This window comes from Equus przewalskii, chromosome 21 (assembly GCF_037783145.1).
Source record: "Equus przewalskii isolate Varuska chromosome 21, EquPr2, whole genome shotgun sequence".
NCBI lineage: Eukaryota > Metazoa > Chordata > Mammalia > Perissodactyla > Equidae > Equus > Equus przewalskii.
In genome coordinates this window covers 22,625,932-22,649,971 of record NC_091851.1, presented here as the reverse complement: position 1 = coordinate 22,649,971, position 24,040 = coordinate 22,625,932, and the positions used below count along the sequence as shown (strand labels likewise).

General features: G+C 50.9%; 1 protein-coding gene and 2 long non-coding RNA genes across 5 annotated transcripts in view; 1 reads left to right on the top strand and 2 right to left on the bottom strand.

Moving 5' to 3' along the window:
* Positions 1-17,648, top strand: part of LOC139078207 (uncharacterized) — a 24,296-nt gene extending 6,648 nt beyond the window's left edge. Inside the window, exon 3 of one of the 2 annotated variants that reach the window (XR_011531060.1) lies at positions 16,721-17,648. This is a non-coding gene — a long non-coding RNA (uncharacterized lncRNA). The remainder of the gene's footprint in view (positions 1-16,720) is intronic. The other variant, XR_011531061.1, reaches the window with a different exon arrangement.
* On the bottom strand, positions 12,618-14,781 carry ID1 (inhibitor of DNA binding 1). Its single transcript, XM_070589059.1, has 2 exons — positions 13,315-14,781; positions 12,618-13,075 (listed from the first exon to the last, which is right to left on the bottom strand). The coding sequence occupies exons 1-2, from the start codon at positions 13,735-13,737 to the stop codon at positions 13,034-13,036; spliced, it is 465 nt and encodes a 154-aa protein (XP_070445160.1). The 5' UTR covers positions 13,738-14,781; the 3' UTR covers positions 12,618-13,033.
* Positions 15,822-24,040, bottom strand: LOC139078206 (uncharacterized). Of its 2 annotated transcripts, none has more exons than XR_011531059.1 (2): positions 23,906-24,040; positions 15,822-16,184 (listed from the first exon to the last, which is right to left on the bottom strand). It is a non-coding gene; the product is annotated as an uncharacterized lncRNA (long non-coding RNA). The 2 variants fall into 2 exon arrangements; XR_011531058.1 differs by lacking the exon at positions 23,906-24,040 and adding an exon at positions 23,270-23,407.

The following is a 24,040-nucleotide window of genomic DNA, read 5'->3' as shown; positions in this document are numbered from 1 at the left end:
TTTCGAGGCATATATTTTAAAGAACTTGACAGGGGAAAATAATCTATTATATGTACTCATATATTTACCTTTTTGTTGCTCTTCTTATTTCCTGAAGTTCCAAGTTTCTCTCTGGGATCATATCCTTTCAGCCTGAAGAACTTTCTTTAGCATTCTTTTAGAACAGGACTACGGATGCTAAATTCTCCTAGTTTCCGTTGCTGAGAATGTCTTTATTTTGCTTTCATTCCTGAAGGATGTTTTTGCTCGATGTTGAATTCTGGCTCGACAGCTCTTTTTCTTCCAGCACTTTAAAGATGCTCTTCTGCTGTCTTCTCACCTCCATGGTTCGATGAGAAATCTGTAGTCATTTGAATGATTGTTCCCCTATATGTAAGTGTCAGTTTTCCTCTGGCTGCTTTCAAGATTTTTTTTCCTTTTTGCTGGTTTTTGGCAGTTTGATTTTGAGGTGTCTGGGCATAGCTGTCTTTGAGTTTATCCTGTTTGGAGTTCGCTGAGCTTCTTGAATCTGTAAATTTACATTTTTCACCAAATCTGGGAAAATTTCAGTCATCATTTAAAAATGTTTTCCTGCACCAATATAGGACTCCCGTGACATGAATATTTGATTTGTGATATTGTCCCACATGTCCCTAAGTCTGTTCAGTTTTTTAAATATTTTTTCTCTGTTCTTTAGATTGGATCACCTCTATTGATCTAGCTTCAGGTTCACTGAGTCCTTCGTCGCCTCCCCTCTGCTAATGAGACTACCCAGTGAATTTTTAAGATCTGAGATATCGTATTTCTTCAGTTCTAAAATTTTCATCTGGTCATTTCACTCTTTTTTTTCCCTTAGTATAACCCCGTGATTCTTCTTCTTCTTTAATCATTTTATTAAGGTGTAACTGACATACAAAAGGCTGTAGACATTTAATGTATACAACTTGATGAGGTTGGAGATAAGTATACAGTTGTGACACTCTCACGACAATCAAGGCCATAAATTTATCCATCACCTCCAGAAGTTTCCTCCCGCCTCCCCTTTTTTTAATATTGATTTCCCTTTTGTGGTTAGAGCGCTTAACATAAGATCTACTCTCTCAGCAACTTTTTAAGTACATGATGCATATTGTTAACTACAGGCCCTATGTCGTATAGTAGATCTCCAGAACTTATTTGTCTTGTATACTGAGACGTTGTACCTTTTGACCGACAGCTCCTCACTTTTTGGTTCTTTTTTTAATCATTTCTGTTTCTCTGCTGAGAACGTCTGTTTTTCCATTCATTTCTGAAGTGTTCATCTTCCCCTCATGGAGGAGGGTTATAACACCTGCTTTGAGGTCTTCGTCTGACAGTTCCAACATCTGGGTCTTTTCATGCTTGGCATCCAGTGATCATCTTTCTGTCTGAGGATTGGTCGGATGTTCCTTGATGAGTAACTTTGCATTGGATCCTGGACATTTTAAATAGTATCTCGTGAGACTCTGGGTACTGTTAAAAGCCTCTGCAGAACTTTTTTTTAGCAGGCAAATCTGGTTAGGTTCAGACCACATGTTCTATGCCACCTTCTGTGGGCAATGGTGCTAATATCTGTTTTATGCTCAAAGCTGTGCTTTGCTGTTGCGGTCTGCCTGGTGTGGGGTTAGTCAGGGCTTGGGCAGTGTTTTTCTGGTCGTTCAGGACTCAAAGTCTTTGCTCTCCTTTTTAGGGTGTGTTCCACACACGCACAGCGTGGGGTTGAGCCCCGGACTCGCATTGGTTCATGTGCAGAATTAGAGGGTTCCCTTTATTCCCCTTTCCCGCTCCAGGATTTCCTCTACATTCTCTGGCTCCCAGGCACCCCTTTTCCTGGTCCCTGGTCAGAAATATGAAATTCTCTCAGAGTTCTAACCACCGGCCCCTCGCTACTGGGCCTGTCCTCGGGGCAAAGCAGCAAGAGAAAAGAGAAAAAGTGAGGATTCGTCCCACTGTGTTCACACGATAGGGGCTCCATCTCCAAGTTCTTTTCTCCAGAGGGTGGGTTTCTCTCTCAACAGGACTAGAACTGCAGAGCAGACTGGGGCTGCCGTGGCTCAGGGCCAGCGAGAGCAAAGGTTAAATAAAACTGCTAACGAGGATTCTCCTTGCACTCTCTGGCTCACGGGGGGCCCATTTTCCTGGTTCTCTGGCCAGAATATTAGGCTTTTCCATTGGAGTTTTTGCTGCCCGTGTCAACTGTGCAGTGTCCTGATTCAGAGCACCCTGGCCTGAAGCAAGAAGATAGAAGAAGAAAATTAACCAGCAGGGTGGCCCCGTGGCGCAGTGGCTAAAATCACACACTCTGCTTGGGCAGCCCAGGGTTTCGCTGATGGAATCCTGGGCGCGGACATGGCACCGCTTGTTAAGCCACACTGAGGCAGCGTCCCACACGCCACAACTAGAAAGACCCACAACTAAGAATATGCAACTATGTACCAGGGCTCTTGGGGAGAAAAAGGAAAAATAAAATCTTTTAAAAAAAAAAGGAAAGAAAATTTACCAGCAAACTCACCACTGCCATACTGGTTATTATTCACATTTTGACTTTTCAACCCCAATCTGCTCTCTATTACTTATTCTACAGAGCTCTTCCTTAAGTAGTTGCCTTTTGTATTTGTCCAGAGTTTTTGGTTGTAATCAGTGGGAGAGATGGGTAGGAGGCTTACTCCAGCTTAGCCTGAATTATCTCTCTCTCTTTTATTTTAGTGTCTTTTTTCCTTTTGAGATAATTTTAGACTTACAGACGTTGCAAAAATAGTACAGAGGGTTCCTGTATGCCCTTTGCTCAGCTTTCCCTTTTGTCGACATCTTACAAAACGACAGAATCCTGATCAAGACTAAGAAATTAACTTGGTACGTTACTACTAAGTAAAGGACAAGAGTTATTGGGATTTCATCCGTTGGCCTGCTAATGTTCTTTTTCGGTTCTAGAATCCAATCTAGGATCCCACATCACATTTAGTTGTTGTGTCTTCTCAGTCTCCTTCAGTCTGTGGCCGCTCCTCAGTCTTTCCTTCCTTTTCGTGACCTTGACACTTTGAAGAGTACCAGCCGCTATTCCGTGGAATGTCTGTTAATGTGGGTTTGTCTGAGGCTTTCTCATGATCCAATCAAGGTTATGCATTATTGGGAAAAATATGACAGCAGTGATGTCATGGCCTGTCTCAGTGCATCCTACCAGGGGTACGTGATGTTGACATGTGTAACAGGTGATGTTAACTTTGATCACTTGTCTAAAGTAGTCTCTGCTGGATTTCTCTACTGTAAAACTACTATTTCACCCTTTGTAATTATTAAGTGTATTAAGGGAGATACTTTGAAACTATGCGAACATCCTGTTTCTGCTTCAGGTTTAACCCATTGAATTCAGCATCCTGGGGTGGATCATTATGTTTACAGTCAGCACGTAATAAGTTACAGTCATGATGACGATGACTATGATAAACTGGATCCCACACGAGTACTTGCCAGCCATGACCTGGAACTAGCTTTTCCTCTTGGAGCCTCAGCTTTCTCATGCAGAAGTGGGGTAATTATGGATCTGACCTCCCTGGGTTGTGGAGGTGTTGAAATGAGGTACTGGCTGCAAAACACCCAGCACAGGGCCTGACACACAGTAGGCATCTCGGGATGGGCCGTCATTGTTAGAGGACTGAACTGTGGGAGAGACGGCTCTGTGTGCAGGTTGGGAGGTGGCAATATGGGGCAAGGAGGCGCTCTGAAGGCACTGGGTGGGAACGATCTTAGAGGAATCCTTGCAATTGATCTGGAAAATGATCAAGAAGCTGCAGAGGGGGTGTCGTTGCCGGAGGTTGGGAAGAGAGCTTGGAAAACTTCCCAAGGTCTACCAGCTTTCTGGATGAGATGACTACAGATAAAGCAGCCTTGGAAGACATCATTGGGAGGAACTTATGCAAAATCTGGAGGCTGGGACCCAGAAGAGAGGCCATGGCAGGTGAGCACTTACTGGAGAGACCCTGATGCCACAGTGGGCCTTGGTGACCAAAGACACTCTCAGTCCCCTCTTCCAGGGCTAGCAACTGGGCTGCTAGGGGATGGCAGGAGGCTGGGTGCCCCTCTTCCCAATGCCAAAGTGTCTGTAGGATTGTCCCAGAAACCCCACCCAGCAGGGCGAAGGGAGCTGGACCCTAGAGTGTGGTGTGCATACATCTCTTCACCCACTGTCTCATTTATTCAGCAAGTATTTACTGAGCACCAACTGTGTGTCAGGCTCTGTGCTAGGCAGTGGGCATACAGCAGAGAACAGAGCAGCTTAGGGAGCGCCCATTCTAGAGAAAGGAGACACGATAAACAAGGAAACAAACGCGATTGTTCTGGTTATGTTCTATAACCAACTACCCCAAAACTTAGTGGCTTAAAGCGACAGCCATTTCATGACATCTCACAGATCCTATGGGGCAGGAACTCAGGGAGCACTGGGTTGGCGATTCCTCTGCTCCCCGTGGCATCAACTGGGGTCCCTTAGTGGGACTCAGCTGACCGAAAGCCTGGTCTGGAGGATCTAAGATAACTTTGCCCAGACATGAGTGACTGGAAGGCTGAGCTCAGGCACAAGTGTCATCGGCAGGCCCACCCACGGCCTTGCCGCATGATGGTCTCACGGCAGGCTGACACGGCGCCCACCTCCTCCAGAGGGAGCGCCCAGGAAAACCAGGCAACAGCTGAATGGCCTTCACGATGTAGCCTGGGAAGTCACGTAGCATCACTTATGCCATAATCTATTGGTCAAAGCAGTCACCAAAGCCCATCCAGTTTCATGGGGAGGGGACATAGACCCGCCTTTCCATGGGAGGAATGTCAAGGAATTTGTGGCCATTTAAAAAACACTGCCAGGGACCAGCCAGGTGGTACAGCAGTTAAGTCTGTGCACTCCGCTTCAGCGGCCTGGTTCGCCCGTTCGGATCCCTGGTGCAGACTTACGCACTGCTCATCAAGCTATGCCGTGGCGGGCGTCCCACATATAAAGCAGAGGAAGATGGGCAGGGATGTTAGCTCAGGGCCAATCCTCCTCAGCAAAAAGAGGAGGATTGGCAGCAGATGTTAGCTCAGGGCTAGTTTTCCTCAAAAAAAAAAAAAATTCATATGAAAAATTCAAAAGTAAAAAACACCGCCAGGAGCATCATAAACCATTCAAAGTGCACAGAGAAGTTAAGCAACTTTCCCCAAGGACAATTACAGATGTGAATGATGCTAAGAAGGAAACAAAAACCAGGGTGAATGGCAGAGAATGAAGGGAGATGGTGTGGTCAGGGAAGACCTCTCTGAGGAGGTGATGTTTGGGCTGAGACTTGAATGACAAGAAGATTTGTGGGGCGAGAATTTCAGGCAGCAGTCACAGCATATGCAAAGGCTCTCCAGTCAGGAAGAGTAACCGGAAGGAGACTGAGTGCCTGGAGCGCAGGGATGGAGGGAAAGTGCGGGAGAAGGGTGAGGACTCAGGCAGGAACCAGACTTTACTGTGCCTCGTGAGCCACAGTAAAGAATTAGGGTTTTCTTCTAAGAGCAACTGCAAGCCACAGGAAACAGGCAAGCAAGCAAGTGATGTGATGTGCCTACATTTTAGAAGGATCCCTCTGGCTCCCGTGTGGAGAACGTGGGGGCAGTGGTAAAAGCAGGGAGACCAATAAGGAGCCTCCTGCAATGTCCAGGTGAGAGATTATGGAAACCAGGGCGATGGCCGTGGGGATGGGCAGAAATGTGTGGATTCAGGATACATACAAAGGGCTAAAACTGGCTGACCTTGGAGATGGAGTGAATGTGGGTGTGTGTTTGTCTGTGAGACTTTTTTTTTTGCTGAAGCAGATTCGCCCTGAGCTAACATCTGTGCCAATCTTCCTCTGTTTTGTATGTGGGTTGCTGCCACAACATGGCCGCTGACGAGAAGTGTAGGTTGGTGCCTGGATCCAACCCCAGGCTGCTGAAGCCAAGTGCACTGAACTTAACCACTAGACCACCAGGCCGGCCCCTATGGGATGGTTCTTTTTTTTTTTAAGATTTTATTTTTTCTTTTTCTCCCCAAAGCCCCCTGGTACATAGTTGTGTATTTTTAGTTATGGGTCCTTCTAGTTGTGGCATGTGGGACGCCAGCTCAGCATGGCTTGATGAGCAGTGCTGTGTCCGTGCCCAGGACTCGAACTGACGAAACCCTGGGCCACCGAAGCAGAGCACGTGAACTTAACCACTCAGCCATGGGGCCGGCCCCTATGAGACGGTTTTTAAGGAGTATCCTGTGTTTCTACTTTGTCCAGAATTCTAAACCAGCCCAGAAGACAATTTTAAAGGGAAAATAGTCTTGCTCATCCTCAAGATGGGAAATATGTTCTCATTCCCTACACCTAAAATTACTTCTGGGGCTCTGACCTTAGCCCAGGAGGACAAGACTGGGGGACTCTGGGCAAGTCACTTAACCTCTCTGGGTTTTCCTTTTCTTATTTCTGCAATGAGTGTGTTGGGTTAAGTGGTATGTAAGGGACCTCCCAGTTCTGACTCTTCTGTTTAATCAAAATAAACTCTAGTCCACCCAGTAGCATTTAACCTGTGCATGCCTTGTGATGGAGCCATCTCACTCCTTCTCACGCATGCTCACTGGGAGACAGGTCCAAGGACTTTCAGAGTAGCGCCATTGAGAGTAGCAAAACCATGAAACAAGCCAAAGGGCCATCAACAGGAGCCTGGGTAAATAAATCACAACATGAAAATGAGTGAACTAAGGCCACACACATCAGTATGGGTGACTCTCATGTAATTCATATTGCATGAGAAAGCAAATTGACAGAAAATTGCACACAGTATGATACTATTTATGTAAAAGGCAAAACCAAGTAAAATTAAGCAATAGATTATTTAAGGATGCATACTGGTACATATATGGGAAAAACAAAAGAATAAATGATTGATTAGCACAAAGTTCTGAATAGTGGCAACGTCCTGCAGGGAGGGTGGGTCATACAAAGACTTCAAAAGAATTAATACTCCTTTCTTAAGCAGGGTGGCTGGTACTTACGTGTTTGTTTTGTTATTGTCTTTAAACTATATACACTTGGCCGGCCTGGGGCTGAGTGGTTAAGTTTGTGTGCTCCACTTCAGCCGCCCAGGGTTTCTCTAGTTTGGATCCTGGGCGTGCCTAGCACCGCTCATCAAGCCATGCTGAGGCGGCGTCCCACATGCCACAACTAGAAGGACCTACAACTAGAATATACAGCTATGTATTGGGGGGCTTTGGGGAGAAGAAGAAGAAGAAAAAAAGAAGATTGGCAACAGATGTTAGCTCAGGTGCCAATCTTTAAAAAAATGATTTTTTAGAAAACTGTATACATTCATATTATCTACTCTTTTGTATATACAACACATTTCACAATTTTTTTTTTAAGATTTTATTTTTCCTTTTTCTCCCAAAGCCCCCCAGTACATAGTTGTGTATTTTTAGTTGTGGGTCCTTCTAGTTGTGGCATGTGGGATGCCACCTCAGCATGGCTTGATGAGTGGCTCCATGTCCGCGCCCAAAATCCGAACTGGCGAAACCCTGGGCCCCCAAAGCGGAGCGCGTGAACTTAACCACTCGGCCACGGGCCGGCCCCACAATTTTGTTTTTAGTTTTCAAAAACCTGCCTAAGATCTTCTCTCCTGGATGAGGTAATGAGTTCTCAGAGGGGGCTGTCACACAGCAAGGATGGATGCGTCGCCAGCTGTGTACATGTATACAGACACACACTCACCAGACACACAAAAATACTCTCCCAATAAGTGCACAGCTCTGACTGCAGCTCCCACATTGTCCGCTAGAGGCCGCCAAGGCACCAGCCTTCGCCGCCCGCCGAAACCGGCCTCGGTTCTCGCCTGCGCAGGCGCATCTCCGGCTTTTCCCGGGAGGGGGTGCCAGCGGTCCGAGGAAGGCCGGAGCGGGCACGGCGCCCACGTTTGCTGATGCATGAGCGAGTTCAGCTGCGCTGGAGCGCGCTGCTCTACTCAGCCCTTCGCTGCCGCTCAGCGATCTCGGGGTCCCAAGCTGAAGAAATGAGGGGCACCCGAGGACACGGTTCTGCTCCACCTCCTGCAGCCGTGCCTTCAAGTTTGCATCCTGCTGCGCCCGCTCTGCATATGGAGGGGAGAACCTAGGTTTCGAGGGGCCTAGATTTCTGTAATCTAGGCACAGCATTTTGCAAAATTTACAAAAACACAGAAAAAACGTGAACACATTGCTAGGGCTCTTTCTAGATGAGAAGACTTGAAGTTTAAGCTCCAGTAATTTCAGGATAAATCCACCTCTGATTGTACACATGCATATTTATTTACTGTCTGTCTTCTTCCACTAGAATGTCAGTTCCAAGAAGGCAAGGATTTTTACCTAAATTGTTAGCTCCTGAAGCCTCCTTCCTAGCACATCCTAGCAAATATAACTATTTGTTGAATGAACCAGCTGGAGTTGGTACGGTTTTCCAAGTAGAGATGACAATGGCCTGGCCTGGGGCTTGAGGAGTGGTTGGGATGGGGATGATGTCACTGAAACCTCGGAACAGTGACTCTAACACCTATTTGAAGGCTGAGGATGCCGAGGGCCAGGGAGATGAAGCAAGTGCCCGGTCAGAAGTGGCGCTGGGCCTAGAACCCAAGTCTGCCTTCCTTTGCCTCCTCTTGGCCTGCAGCCACGGCCCCCCCACCCCCCACCCCCCACCCCAGCCCTTGCACAAGGCCTTGATGCAACCTTGTACTGGCCCCAGGGTGCCCCTCGTGGGGGCAGTGCTGGGGAAAAGCTTTTGCAAGAGTTGGGGCAGGAAGCACCAGCCAGGGCAGGTCCCAAGAAGATAAGGGCGCCCCCGCCCCCGTGTGTGCCTCCAGGCCTTCTGATTTCCTCTCTTCCCTTCCCTTCCCTTTCCCGGAAGGCGGCGCCCGGACCCTGGCCTGGCCGTGACTCATCTCCTTTCCCTCTGGCAGCCAGCCTGCGATCTCAGGCCCGCTTGTCACTGGAAAGCCTTGCTGCATGTGACCTTGGGCATCGGGGAGCCCTCTCTGGCCAGCAATTCCTGGAGCTAAATAAGAGTAGCTGGTGTGAAGAAGGGTTCTACCCCTGCGCCTGAGTCTCAGGAGACAAAATGTGGGGGGCTCCAGGGGCACCTCCCTATTAGACCGACTTAGGTCTGGGATGACTCAGATTGGCAGATGTAAGGTTGGCGTTGGCGTGTGAGGCACTCTTGACCCCCGTGGAGGGCGAAGTGGGCATCCAGGGGTCAGGGCCTAGTGATCCCTTAGCCTCCAGGACAGAAACAGACATTTCCACAGCTTGCTTGGTCACGAGCTGGTTCAAGACCTGTGCCCACTGTGTGAGCTGTCCTCTCAGAACCAGGTGTCACCAGGACCTCTTCGAGGTCAGAGAGCCGGGACCATTTCCATCTTTGAAGGCTGTAGTTAGAGTTTTTAAATTAAGAAATGCCAAAACGTGGGTTGCAAAAATTGTGATATGTCTTATGCCTTGCATTTTTCCAGTTTGCGTGTTTAAAACAAAAATATATAATGACCAGCTATGATTCAGTTGGAAATAAGATGGAAAGTCTAAACTGGATGTCCTGTGGGAAAACGAAGCACCTCATAAGCCTGCTTTGGACCAGCCTGATTTCTGGAAAATCCTCCAAGTCAGCATCCAGTGTAGCCTTGGGTGGGTCATCCCGCCTCTCTGATGCCTCCTTTTTCCTCATCTGAAAAGTAGGAATAGCAGTGGGCCCACACCCCTGATAGCGCTGGCGAGACAATCCCTTCTAAAGGGCTCAAAACGTTTGACACCAACATATACTAAGTGTGCACTCGGAGCCAGTCACAGTGCTAAGCTCTTTATGTGCATGAGTTCAGTTGGGCCTTGAGGGCGAGGTTCTGGAGCCCATCTTCCAGATGAAAAAATGGAGGCCCAGACAAGTGAAGTGAAGATTCAGAGGCTGTCTTCTACCAGCCGCCCTACTAAAATGTTAACGTATTATTACTGTTGTTGTTGTTATTAAAATGAGCCTATGAGAGCACTGCCCCCATACGGCTGTCAGAAAGATTAAATGAATTACTTTTTCAAAAGAACTTAGTATAGTACCTAGCACACCATAATCACTCTGTAAGCGTTTGTTAAATAAAACAAACAATACTTCTGGTTTCGGGCCCACAGCCGTGGGGAGGCAGGGTCCAGTGCCGGAGGAACTTCGTCCCGGTGTCTCCCTGCGGCCTTGTCCCGGCTCCTCGCCGCGCCCCGTCCGCCCTGTCCGGGAGGGGCGACGGAGGTAATGATTTCCCAGGCAGCGGCTGGAAGGAGCAGGGTTTTGCGTGTTGCGCGCGCGCGCGCGCGCACACACACACACACACACACACGCACACACACAGCGTCTCTCGCTCTCACACCCCCCGGGCGGCCTCTGTCCCTCCCCCCGCCCTCCGCGAGGCCCGGGCCTCTTGTGCAAGCCGCCGGCGCCCGCGCGTTCCCAGGCCCGGCTGCAGCTGCGGGCGGAGGGGCAGGGCGGGGGCGGCGCGCTGTTTGTCTAGCGCGGCCGTGCCAAAGGCGGCGGGCCCCAGACAGCCAGGCGCCTCCGTACACCTGGGGATGCTCAGGTTAAATAGCTCCGCATTCCTCGGGCCCAGCTGATGGAAACGCTCCCAGGCCGCCGCCGAGCCGGCTTCCAGATGGGCTGGGCCCGGGCCAAAGGGGAAAAGAGGGAAACGTGGAAGCCACAGTGTGCCTGAGCGGCGGGGGAGGTGGCCCGGGCCCCGCCGCAGCCCCTTCCTCCCCTGGAAAAGGGCCCTGCCGTGGGGGAGTACACGCGGGGACACGCCCACGTCCCTGTGGGTGGGCTCTCAGGCGGGGGCCCACACGCGGGTGCACACGTGTGCCTCTGAGGACACTCCAAGGACACATGGGCAATTAATAATGATAATTTATCATGATCAAACACTGACTACGTGCTAAGCGCTCTATTTCATTTCTTCTCTACGACAGTTCTGTGAAGTTAGTGCTATAAAACAGCCGCGGGGTGGGGAGTGCAGTCGGGGGGAGCCAAGCGCGTCGTTTACCTCCCCGTGTTGTGTTCTTCCATCGAACAGTGTGCTGGGGGAGGGGGCGGAACCCGGCTTAATGCAGTACTCAATAGATGATCATTTTGCAGTTGTTCATCCCCCCTGTGCCTCAGTTTCTTCTGTTGTAAACCTGGGATCCGAATCCTGCCTTTGGCCCCACAGCGATCCACGAAATCCTTTCTGTAGAGGGTTGAGCATACAGTCAGTACGCTCATGGTGCTAGGTACTATTTATTCTATTTTATTTATTGACAAAATGTATTAACAGTCCTCACCCTCTCTGGGACACATTCTTTGCCCTCCCGGTGACTCGGGACATGGGAGCTGACCTGGTGGGGAGACTCCAGGGGTGGTATCCCCGGGGTGGGGTGGGGGGGACTTTGGAGGAAGGGTTTGCCTGAACACAGCTGCCCCCGCCTCCCTCCCAGACCAGCAGAGACCCCGGAAAGCCAGCCAATCTACAGAACAATTACACACTCAGAAACCCACAGTGTGGTTCTGCAGCCCCTAGAAACACAAACCCATCCATCAAGCCAAACCCATGCAGAGATGCCCACAGTGCATTTAGACAGAACATACAAGCCCAAACAGCTGGAGGTTGCACACTTTTCTGCAGAACACATGTGCTCACATTTGCTCTTCTGCATACACCCCCATGCATATCCTCATGCACACCCCCAGACCTGGACACCAACAGACGACCCAGCCCCACGGGGTAACTGCCAGTTCACTCATGTCACATGCACAGGCCCAGACACTCACGCACTCCGCCATGAGTACAAACTCACACACATGTCCAGGCAGATAGGCTCTTGCCAGTGACACCTTTTTCCTGCTCAGAAGCTGGGGACTGACTGGCCCACTCCTCCTCAGAGCCCACGCAAGAGCCCTGGGGGAGAGACAGGAGGTTCCTGCGAGCTGCTGGCATAGCCAGGCCAGCGTGAGGGGGCCGAGTCCGGACGCAGAGCAGGTGGCACGGCAGCTGTGCCCAGGCTGGCCCTGCCAACTTGCTCACCCACTTGGACAAGCTGGGAGCCCCAAGGCATCCTGCTGGGATCCAGAGCTAAGCAGCCCATCTCGGGAGGCACCTCCTACTGGGGAATGGGGTGACAGAAGTCCTGCTTCAGACTGGCTGAGGCTCTGGGCAAGCCCCTTTCCTCTGGGTCTCGCTTCCCCCACCTTGGCAAAGATGCAGGTGGTCCAGACACCGGTTCGCCAACTTTAATGGCTTGTTGAACCCTCCCCAACCCAGAGGAGGCCTTGCAGGTTGATCTGCATGTTAACAACCTCCCCAGGTGACCCAGATGGCCCAATGACCACTTTGAGAAACCCTAGAGATCTAGAGGATTGAATTTTATGACACTGGGGAGCACGGAAATGGCCAGGAATAGGGGGAAAGAATCGACTTTAAAGACACCGGAAACACTCATTTCAGGTCGGTAAAAGCGACAGTCCAGATGTGGCTCTCCAGCCCCCTCCCCCCCAGCACCAGCTGCAAAGAGGGTCAAGGGTCACCCCCCAGCCCAGGCCCCTCCCCTCCATCCAAAAAGTCATTGCAACTTTACCATCTAAAGTATTTGTTTAATAACAACAACAAAAACACCCCACAGAACTATTGTAAAACAATATTCTCAGTCGGTGATCATTGTAATATACAATACAAAGCAATTAATTTCCTCAGAAATCTGAGAAGCACCAAACGTGACCATTTTTTAAAATGTCTGCTTTTCAAAAAATAGAAACACACGGGGAAAAAATCTCCCCCCCCAAGTCTCTGGTGGCCGGTAGGTGCGGAGGGAGGGCCGGCCTGCCCTCCTCAGTTCCCCAGCCCTGGGCTGGATCCCGCAAGCGCCCCATGGCCTCCGGATCGCAGTCTTGTTCCTCCCGAGCTCCAGCGAGGCGCTTGAGGACCAGAGAGCACTTATTCCTCTCGTCCCCTGGAGGGCCGGGGTCTGCCGGTCCTTGAGGGCGGCGCTTCAGCGACACAAGATGCGATCGTCCGCTGGAACACATGCTGCCTGTGAAACGAGAGAAAGAAGAGGTGAGACCGGCGGATTGCAGGTGACAAGGCTGGAAGCCACCCTTCCCCAGCAGACACGACAAGGGAGCGCTTTTCCCTCTCTTCTTGGGCATTCTTGCCTAGCCAGGTGCCCGAAAGAATGGGGCAGACATAGGGCCAAGACTCCCCTCCCCCTTCGGGCCTCAGTTTCCCCATCTGTAGAAGAAAAATGATCTCGTGCTCCAGGTGGGACCTCACCTCGGCCGCCAGGGCGCTGATCTCGCCGTTGAGGGTGCTGAGCGGGGCCCGGGCGGGGAGCCCCCGGCCCCCCGGGGTCCCGACTTGGGATTCCGAGTTCAGCTCCAACTCCAGGTCCCAGATGTAGTCGATGACGTGCTGGAGGATCTCCACCCTGCTCACCTTGCGGTTCTGGGGCAGGGTGGGCACCAGCTCCTTGAGGCGCGAGTAGCAGCCGTTCATGTCGTAGAGCAGCACGTTCACCTGCTGCTCGTCGAGCAGGGCGGGGAGGCGCGCCCCGGGGCCGCCGGCGCAGCGCGAGATGGCCACGCTCTGCTCCGACAGGCAGCGCATCACCTCGCCCGCGCCGCCCGCCGTCTTGCCGGCCTTCAGCGCGCAGCTGGGGCCCGCGGCGGCCGCGGCGCTGCCACTGGCGACCTTCATGATTCTGGCGTCGGGTAAGAGCAGAGAAGGCAAGGCGGACAGAGGCGGCGGTGGCGGGGCGTGCAGGGAGAGGCTAGAGCTGCAAAAACGCGGTTGTAGAACGCGAGGCCCGAGCCCGCCAGCCCGACTTTTATAAGGACTCCGCGGACCACCCCCCCGAGGGGCGGGCCCAGGCGTTCAAAAGAAGCCAATGGGAGGCTGGAGGCGTGGCCTTGAGCGTCTTTGGGTCCCGCCTCCCGCTCTATTAGTGCACCCTGGCTGGCGTGGAAAGGCGACCTTAGTCTCAAGAACCGAAAAAGTGCGAGGACACGGGACTGGGTTGCTAGTGGAAGTGAGCGCTGCCTTGGGCCCCTCGGGACGAGGCAGGGAGGCTGGACTAGTATTGCCAATAACAAAAAGACTTCAAGAATCAGTTTTCCCAGCTTCATTTTTCCGCCTCTCCAGCCCCATTTCACAGATGAGAGAAACTGAGGCCCGGATGGAGAAGCGGCTGGCTCTGGGTTGCCCAGAGAGCCCAGTACTAGAGCCTGGGCTTCTGGACCCTATTGGAAGATTACCTCTGAGACCCTGGTCTCCCGAATACTTGGGCCGGAATTTGATGAGCCCTCTACACTCTGCTCCCCTGGGCTGGTCTCCCTTTCTCAATTCCCAGATAATATTGTTAGTTAATCTTCCTGGGACCAGGCGGGGGGCTTACCCAGGCCCCTCGGAGTAGAAGCAATTCGGGAAAGTCTTCCTCTGTGATTGGGGGCTGGGCCTTGGGAACTGAACTAGATAGAAGGCGCCCAAAGGGGGGCTCTATCCCATGATTCTACCCTGTATTTGCAGCCCCTTGCAAAAATTCCCCATATCTGCATCAGCTAGTAATTTTAAAATTTTTCTTTTTTTGGCTGGTTTTTTTTTTTTTTTTTCCTAAAGACCTTGGATCAGGGTCTCCCTCCCACGGCGCGGCAGCTGCGGAGCTCGAGTCTCCCCCCCGCCTTCCCGGGCTGGTCTGTGTCAGCGTCTGAACAAGCTGCTCAGACCGTTAGACGCCAGGCCTGTGACGTCACCCATTCATAAAACTCGGACGGGCTGTCAGGCTGGCGCCGCGCGGGCGGTCGCCATGGAGACGGGAAACCCGGCTGCAGCGCTCCGCGGCTACCCCCCGCCCTGCCAGTCACCTGCGGACCTCCGGCCGCAGGCCTGGGAATGCGCTCCTCGCGTGCGCGGTCGCTGGGCAGGGGTCACCTTACCTCCCCGCCCCACACCTGGGAATCTCCTTACCAGGCTCCCAGCCTGGACCGCGTGGGAGGTTTCTTCGCCCGCTTCCACCCTCCCCACCCCTACCTCCCCCCTCCCTCCTAGGGAAAGAGATCCAATTCCAACTTTGCTGCTGGGTGAATTTATTTGAGTCTCGAGCCCTCTCTGAGCCCTAATATCTGCGTGGTATTTCGATAATAATAACAAACGTGATGATTTATTGCGTTCTTACTTCGTGCCAGGCACTGTGTGAAGAGCTTTGCCTTCATCGTCTTCTGTAAAGCTCTAAAGACAGGGGCTGTTTGGTTTCTTTATACAGAGGAGGAAACTGAGGCTCAAAAAGCCTCCCAAGAGGGAGGGCTTGCACTGTTATCACACGGGCGCTTTATTATAACGCTGTCCCTTCCTGCCAGCGCAGCCAGTCTGCCTCGAGAGCCCTAGATCGGCCAGAGGCTGGGGAAACTGAGGCTTAGAATAGCCACCCACGGCCACGCAGCGTTAGCAGGGCTAAAATTTTGTGCTCACATAGGAGAGAGTGATATTACGGCCCCTCCTCCCCCGAGCAATCAATTCCCTGGGTGTTAGCAGTTCCCACAAAAGTCTGGGAGATGGGCCAGTAAACCAGCCCCCTGCCTCCCCGTCAGAACACGAGGAAAACTGATCAGCGAGACCAGCTTCAAAGGAGAGAGATATCATTAATTAATTAACTCGTCTCCTCAGCCCCTTGCCACACCCCCAAACTCTCCGATCTCCCTAAGGCTTGTTTAGCAATCCTCTAATGATTAGAGGGACCGTTTTGCTGTGCAAAAGAATTGCTAAAGAATTAGAAGGACAATGACCCACCAGAGGAAATTAGAATACTAATTCATTACCAAGTATTATGAATTGACCCAGCAATTCTACTTGCTGAATCAATTCCAGAGAAACCTACACACTGGGCACAAAGATATCAGCTCAAGGATGTTCACTGAGGTGCTATTTGCAAGAGGGGAAGTTGAAATGACCTAACGTCTATCAACAGTGACACTGTATGGACTATGAATGGAACTTCAATGCTGCGGACTGGCTATGCAGCAGGTGGGAAACACGCTTCTGAGAGATCTGGGTCCTACTGTCCGCGGACAATGCCGGTGGTAGTCCGGAGGTCAAGGGAGGAACTCTTGGATGTGAAAAAGCCAACATATTGCTCACAAGGACACGTGTATCTGGAATTTAAAATGAGAGGAAATTATGCTGCGGAAAAAATTTCAAACACAATACTGTGTGATTCCTCTCGCATGAAGTTCTAGAACAGGCACAAGTAATGTATGATGGAAGAAACCAGGATGGTGGTTGTCTCTGGGAGTGGAAGGTGGGAGTTTCCAGGCAAGGGGCATGAGGAACTTTCTGGAGCGATGGAAACGTTCCATATCTTGAAGAGGTGTGGGTTACACAGTGTATGAATTAGTTAAAATACATTGAATTATACACTTTGGTGCATTTCGTTGTATTTAAATTGCACCTCAATAAAAAATATCAGAAAGCAAAAAGAAAAAAAAAGAAGTACTAACCAAATTATTAATGCCACCACTGTGAAGCGGAGTGAGGGGAAGGAGAGCAATGTGAAATAAGAATTTCGCTTTCATCTTCACATAAGTATCTGAGTCTTGTTTTTTTTCCTTAAACAGTGTTATTGAAGTGTAATTGACATACACAAACAGCATATATTTACAGTGTATAATTTGATAACTTTTTTTTTTAGGAAGATTAGCCGTGAGCTAACTACTGCCAATCCTCCTCTTTTTGCTGAGGAAGACTGGCCCTGAGCTAACATCGGTGCCCATCTTCCTCTACTTTATACGTGGGACGCCTACCACAGCATAGCTTCTGCCAAGCGGTGCCATGTCCACAGCTGGGAACGGAACCGGCGAACCCTGGGCTGCCAAGAATCGGAACGTGTGAACTGAACGGCTGCGTCACCAGGCCGCCCCCTGATTTGATATCTTTTGACGTACATATATACCCATGAACCATCACCACAATCAAGAAAATTAACATATACTTCATCACTCCTGTTTTTTTTTTCTTTTAAGATTTTATTTTCCCTTTTTCTCCCCAAAGCCCCCAGGTACCTAGTTGTGTATTTTCAGTTGTGGTTCCTTCTAGTTGTGGCATGGGGGACGCCGCCTCCTCGTGGCCTAACGCCCATGGCCTGATGTCCATGTCTGCACCCAGGATCAGAACCGGCCAAACCCTGGGCCACCAAAGCAGAGCGCGTGAACTTAACCACTCGGCCACGGGGCCGGCCCCCACTCCTTCTGTTTTTTGTAATCTCTCCCGTCCCCCTCTTCTGCCTAGTGCCCAGGCAACACTCACCTGTTTTCTCTTTCGATTAGTTTTCATTTTCTAGAACTTTATATAAACGGTATACAGTAGATACAGTGTATATAATGTTATATTATACATTATATACTCTTTTTCATAGCTTTTCAGCCTAGTTTCTTTAACTCAGCGTAATTATTTCGAGATTCCTCCGTATTGGTTCCTTTCTATTGCTGAGTAGTAGCGTATGCATCACCACAATTTGTTTACCCATTCACAGTTTGTTGGTGGACATTTGGGCTGTTTATAGTTTTTGGTTAGTATAAATAAAGCTGCTATGAACACTTGTATACAAGTGTTTATATGAATTTCTGCTTTCATTTCTCTTAGGCAAATGGTAGTGAAGTGACTGGGTCACATAGAAGGTATTTATTTAACTTTATAAGCAATGGCTAAACTGTTTTCCAAAGTGAGTGTCCCCTTTACATTCCAGCAGCAGTGTTGAGAGCCCGGTTCCTCCACGTGCTCTCTCACGGTTGTTCCGCTCAGTCTTTTTCAGCCGTTCGAATAGATGAGTTGTGGTGTCTCACTGTGGGTTTAATTTGTGTTCTCCTAACGAGCAAAGATGTTGAGCATCTTTTCACATGTTTATGTACCATCCATATATCTTCTTTGGTGAAGTGTCATTCATTTCTTTTGCTCGTTTAACAAGATTATTTTAGATAATTGTAGATTCACATGCAGTCGTAAGAGATAATACAGAGAGATCCCTCATATCCTTCCCCCAGTTTCCCGGATGGTGGCATCTTGCGTCACTACAGGACAGTATCACAATCAGATTTCACCTGATTTTTGGTGAAATTCAGATTTCACTAGATTTACATGCACTCCTTGTGTGTGTGCGTGTGTGTGTGTTTAGTTCTACACAATTTTATCACACGTGTAGGTTCACGTCGCCAGCACCATCATGAAGACACAGAACAGTTCCATCGGATCCACACGGATCCCTCTTGCTCCACTTTAATCTTTTGCCCATCTCTTCTTTTTCCTCCCCAAAGCCCCAGTACTTAGTTGTATAATCTAGCTGTAGGTCCTTCTAGTTCTTCTGTGTGAGCTGCTGCCATAGCGTGGTTTCTCACAGATGAGTGGTGTGTTCCACACCCAGGAACCAAACCCAGGCCGCTGAAGCAGAGCGCTGAACTTTAACCTCTAGCCCGTCAGTTGCCCATTTCTTTTAATTTGGTTGTTTGTTTTCTTATCAGTGAGTTTTGAGAGTTCTTTATATGTTTCGAATAGAAATCGCTAGATATATGATTTACAAGTATTTTCTCTAGTCTGTGTCTAGTCTTTGCATCCCCTTAACAGTATCTTTTGAAGAGCAGAAGTTTTAAATTTTGATGAAGTCCAATTTATCCATTTTTTAAGGATTGTGTTTTTCGTGTCATATCTAAGAAATTCCTGCCTAACTCAAAATCTTAAAGATTTTCTCCTATATTTTCTAGAAGTTTTATAGTTTTAGGTTTTACATTTGGGTCTATGATCCATTACACATGGGTATTTCTTGGATATATTTTAAAATAGAAATGTATTCATGTACTACCTTGTGTAATAAAAAGCCAACTCTTAATGTTTCGTATACCTGCCTCTGGTCTGACTGCTGGTCAGGAGGAGGTAGAATGTCAAAGACACTTTATGGACAAATAGGAAAGTAAGTTGGGGGACTGTTAGGACCCCAATAGTTAAGTGCCCTTAGTATTCACGAGTGTCCAGGTCCCGCCAGGTCCTGTGTTAGGCACAGGGCCACTGGAAGGAATTATTCTCACATCAAGACTATATTATGAAAATTTCCTGCTAGGTGCCTCAGCAACACAAAGAAAGGATGAGTTCTACATTGGAGGAAATCAGGGAGGCTTCCTAGAGGAGGCGACTTATCCTCTGGGTATTCTGTGTGGTAAAGGCACAAGGAGAAACAGCCTGAATGAAGACGCATGGGGGATACCAGTGTCTGAACAAATGTAAAGCTTTGACAACTTGAGCAGAAACAGTTGGCTGTGGAATAACTGAAAGGTCTGGGGCTCTGGGTCCAACAGTTCAGGATTCAAATCTTTGTTATGCTGTGTGACTGAAGCAACACTCTTCACCTCTCTGAGCCTCTGCTTCCTCATTGGAAAATGACAGAAGTTCCTCCCTCCCAAGGTGACGTCAAGGAGTCATTGAGATTAACCTCACAAAGCACCTACCATGCTCTTGGTATATAGTAGGTGCTCACTAAACAGCAGATGATAATTGCGTCTTCCAGGCCAGGCACCCGGGACCCATTTGGTGGCAATTTTGGTTCCGGGGGTTTTCAGTGAGATGGGCTTACAGACCCCCTGGAACATTCCCTTCACTGTGCCACCTTCAGGCTTCCCGATTGAAATAATGGCAGCCCCTCCACACACCCCCCAGGCCTGTGGGGGAAGTTGGCTTCCTTTCATTCCAGAAAATGTCCAGGACTCCCAGATGCTGGTTTTCTCTCTTACGGTTTTAAGGCCTGTCAAGGAGTTTCAACACAGACTGCCTGTCTCTCTCGTTGTCACCGGGCGCTTCTCTGGCCCTCTCCTTGGGAGTGTGACCTGAGTGAGCAGGTGCCTCCAGTCTGTGACCAGGTCGGCTCAGGAGAGCAGACGCCTCTTTGGTGGCTGGGGAGTTGGGTGGGCTCATTCAGTGAAGCCCCATGGTCGCAACCCAGGGTTCCTGCCAGAAGTGTCGTAGGAAGCCCTGTCCCCACACCTGCACTGCTTGATTTTCACAGCTGCTCCCTGGGGCTCGTGGCAGCTGGATTATTATAATGCGCCATTTCACGGATGGAAATACTGGGGCCCAGAGAGGAAAAGGGGCCAGCCCATCGCGCCTTCAAATCCTGGATCTCCCATTGACAAGCTGTGCCTCAGTTTCCACTGGAGCTAATGCCTATTCCTCCTCATGGAGTGGTTGTGAGCATGAAATAAGAGATGCCCTGAGGTGACCGCAGCCTCTGGTGATGGATGGGAAGGCCTTTTCACTAGCATCTCTGTCACACATCTGCCTTTCGGCCTTTGAGATCCCGCCTCTAGTGTCCAGGGCTCAAGGCAAATGGCTCACGTTTTCTAAGTGCTTACTCTGTGTCAGGCGTGGTGACCTCAGGAGGGCAGGGATCAAGCTGTGCTCTTCCCTGCTGTCACCTGGGGCCGAGCGCGCAGGCCTGCGCACAGGAGGCGTTCCATGAATATTTGTTGAATGAGAAAAAAAAAGCAACACGTGATACAGGTAGTAAGATTATGTCCCCTTTACAGCTGAGGCCACTGAGGTCCAGAGAAGTTGAGTGACTTGCTTCAGATCACACAGCTGGGATGTGGCATTGAGCCTGGGCCATCTGGCTCTGAGGCCATGGCTGCGCAGGGCGGAGGGACTTATGTGCATGCGTGTCTGCATTGCAGCGTGCATCCCTGTTGACGCGTGCTCACGTCCAGCATGTTCCCCACTGCCCCTCCCGGAGCGCTGGCCTTGTAGGCTCCGGGGCAGGCCTGCCCTGGGCCACGTGACCTGCTCTGGCCCTGGCCCGGCAGCTGCTCCCCAGATGTGCCCACAGCGCGGTCTTCCAGCCGCCAGGCCGGCGCCTCTGGGCTGGGACTGCTGGAGCTGCGGGGGAGAGACCTTTGGCTCTGGCTGTCCCCGCCCCTCCTTGTAACAGGAGACCACAGGCGCCCCCTCCACACTCTGCCCCCAGAACCCTGAGCTCAGCCAACACTGCCTCTCTGCCCGTCATACTGAGAACAAAAGCCAAACTCCTCCCCAGCCTGTGGCCCTGCCACCACCACGGACCACATCTCCTGCCCCTCCCTGTCTCTCGCCAGCCACATGGCGTCCTTTACTAAACCAGCGTGGGCCTATGTCAGGGCCCTTGCCCTTGCTCTTCCCTCTGCCCAGAACTCTCATCCACATCTTTACAAGACTTCTCGTTCTTCAAGTCTCAGGTCAAATGTCACCTCCTGGCAGGCCTCCTTAGAACCTCCTTTGGCTATTCACTTTCTTTCACATTCCTCTGCTCTTAATTATTCATAGAATTTATTACCATCTGAAATGGTCTTTGTTTTCTTGTATTGTCCATCCTCCATATCCACCCCCAAGACAGGCCGCCCTCCACCCCACCACCACCACCACAACCCCCACCCCCGGGCCCCAGGCCTTGAGGACAGGAACCCTGGCTCCTTTGGTCACTGCTGTGTCCCTAGAGCTGAGCACAGGCTGGCCCAGAGAGGGTAAGCAGCTTGCTCAACGTCACACAGCGTAGTACTTAGAATAGAGAAATGTTCAGAGTAACTGTTGAATTAATAAATTGTTACCTTAGCGTCCTCAGTTTCCTCATGTGCAAAATGGAGGCAAATTTGAACATAATCCACAGAGTTACACCACTTCAGTACTTAGCACATGCAAAGCACTCAGAAATGGGAAGCAGAACGGACATGTTTTGTGTCCTTCCAGGGGTCTCATTTTTCCATCCCCCCAGGCCAGCCGGAGGCTGTGGATTCCCTCATGAGGGGTGTGGAGGCTTCAAGCTCTCTGTCCTTAACAGGCCATGGGAACTCTGCTAACTCCCTTTCCCGTTCTGGTCCTCAGTTTCCCCATCTGCAAAATGGGGAGTGTCACTGGCCCTCCCTCCTAAGGGTTCTGTGCTGGGCTCCTGGGTCATTTCGGGGAGTGGAGGGGTCCAGGCTTCTGTCCACCTTTTGGCTCCCATCCTGTTTCCAAAGACGCCCCAGAACAATGGACAGGGCCGCAGGAGCCTGCCAGTCTGCGCCCCTCCCTGGGTCCCTGCAGATGCAGGGGTGGGGCCTTCCTGCAACCTGACAAAGGACCACTGCTGCCCTGGCGTCTCAGGGGCCAAAGGGAAGGGCAGAGTCAGGGCCCCGGGGGCTGCCATCTTAGGTCACTCAGCGTGGGCCAAATCTGCAGGGCTACACAAACACACTGCTGTGCACACCCACAGTGACACGAATGCACACACCTACACAACCAACACAGCAGATGCATGTAAACTGACACAACTGACACATCCGACGGACAGCAACACCTCAACACGCAGCCGCCAGAGCAGCCTGCTGAAACGCACAACACAGCAGGACACCATCCCATGCAGTCAACACACCGACCTCAAGGCACACAACCAAAACGGAAATCTGCACAACCAACACACCAACAAAAAAACAGAGATCAGGGAGGCAGCACAGCCAAACACCCAACAACCACGCAAAAGCAACACACCACACACCCTCAACAAACACAACACACAGATAGATGCACCCTACACCACGACACACACACATTCACCAAACACAACATATGCTTACACCCATATCAGTATTGCTCACACCACGATGGCGACACACTGCCCACATCCTTCCAGAAAATGACCAAATGCAAATCAAGCCGGCTTCCCCCATGCACCCCCTCCCCACATTGCACATACCCAACCAACATCCATCTTCACCAGTTCAAAGACCCCATTCTGCCACCTACTACCCGCAAAGCCTTTTTAGATGTAGACACAACCCCCAACACACACACACACAATTCAGAATCCTGCACAAGCCCCAAAGACACACAACCACTCAACCACACCCACCCAGACCCTGGGAACTCATACCAAGGAACAGAACTTGGGTCTGGGCCCCGGTCAGGGCAGAGGTGTGCGGGCTGGTCTGACTCCGCCAGCCACAGAAGCTGATGCCACCGGGCAGGAGCCCCGAGGCCAACCAGCCATACCCACTGTAGAGCCCCTGTTTCAAGACTCCCCTCAACAGGACCCTTAAGGTGGAACGAGGGAGGCTGGGCAAGAGGCGTCTGTTGGAGGCTGTGGTGGTCTCCCCATATGTGCACTGGGGGATGGACAGAGGTGCAAGAGGCCCCCTGAGCAGAAGCAGAACCCCCTCCCCTGCCGGGTGCCCAGCCCAGCCCTCCCTTGACTCACCTGCCTCCGTACACCTGGCTCCCCGTCCTGCCCTGGGGCCCGGAACCAGGAAACAGCTAAGGGCGCGTCTCTCAGGGCCTGCCCAGCTCCCTGCCCACCCTGCAGAGCCTGGAGCAGTCCCCACCCTCTCTGCTCACCCCAACCCTAAGGACCCTGTCACCAGGGGTGGCACCTCCAGCTGCACCCTTGCCTCAGGTCACGGGCGTGGCTATATGCCTCAGAAACGGTGACTCATGACAATCTCTTAAGTCTTTTAAAAAGCGTTATTTTTTTGCTGACGCAAAAGCAGAGCTGTTCTGACTAAAAGGAAGTTGACGTCTCAGAAACATGGAAGGAAGGGACACTTTGCTGGAAGACAGCAGAGTGAGGGCCCTCAGAGAGCCCAAGAGCCCTGGCCTCCCATCCCGGCCCACTCCACTTCACTTTCTCGTGTCTCAGTTTCCCCACCTGTCAAAGTGGGGATGGTATGAGTTCCCATCTCTTTGAGGACTGAGGTCAGGCACAGAGCGCTTAGATCAGTGCCTGGCAGAGTCAGCCTTCAGCAGACACTAGTTATTATTGTGGCTGTGACCGTTCCACCTGTCCGAGCCGTAACCCCTGTTAAGTAATCAGGTGGATGCTGCTCCACAGACTTACGGGACTTTAGAATCAGGAAACGCGGGCTGGTCATTCCTGGAACGATCACTGCACACCGACTGCGCCGAGCCCCGCAGTGAAAGGACGAGGCACAGGTTCGTGCTTTTGGCAAGCTGTGTTCAGTTGGGAGTAACC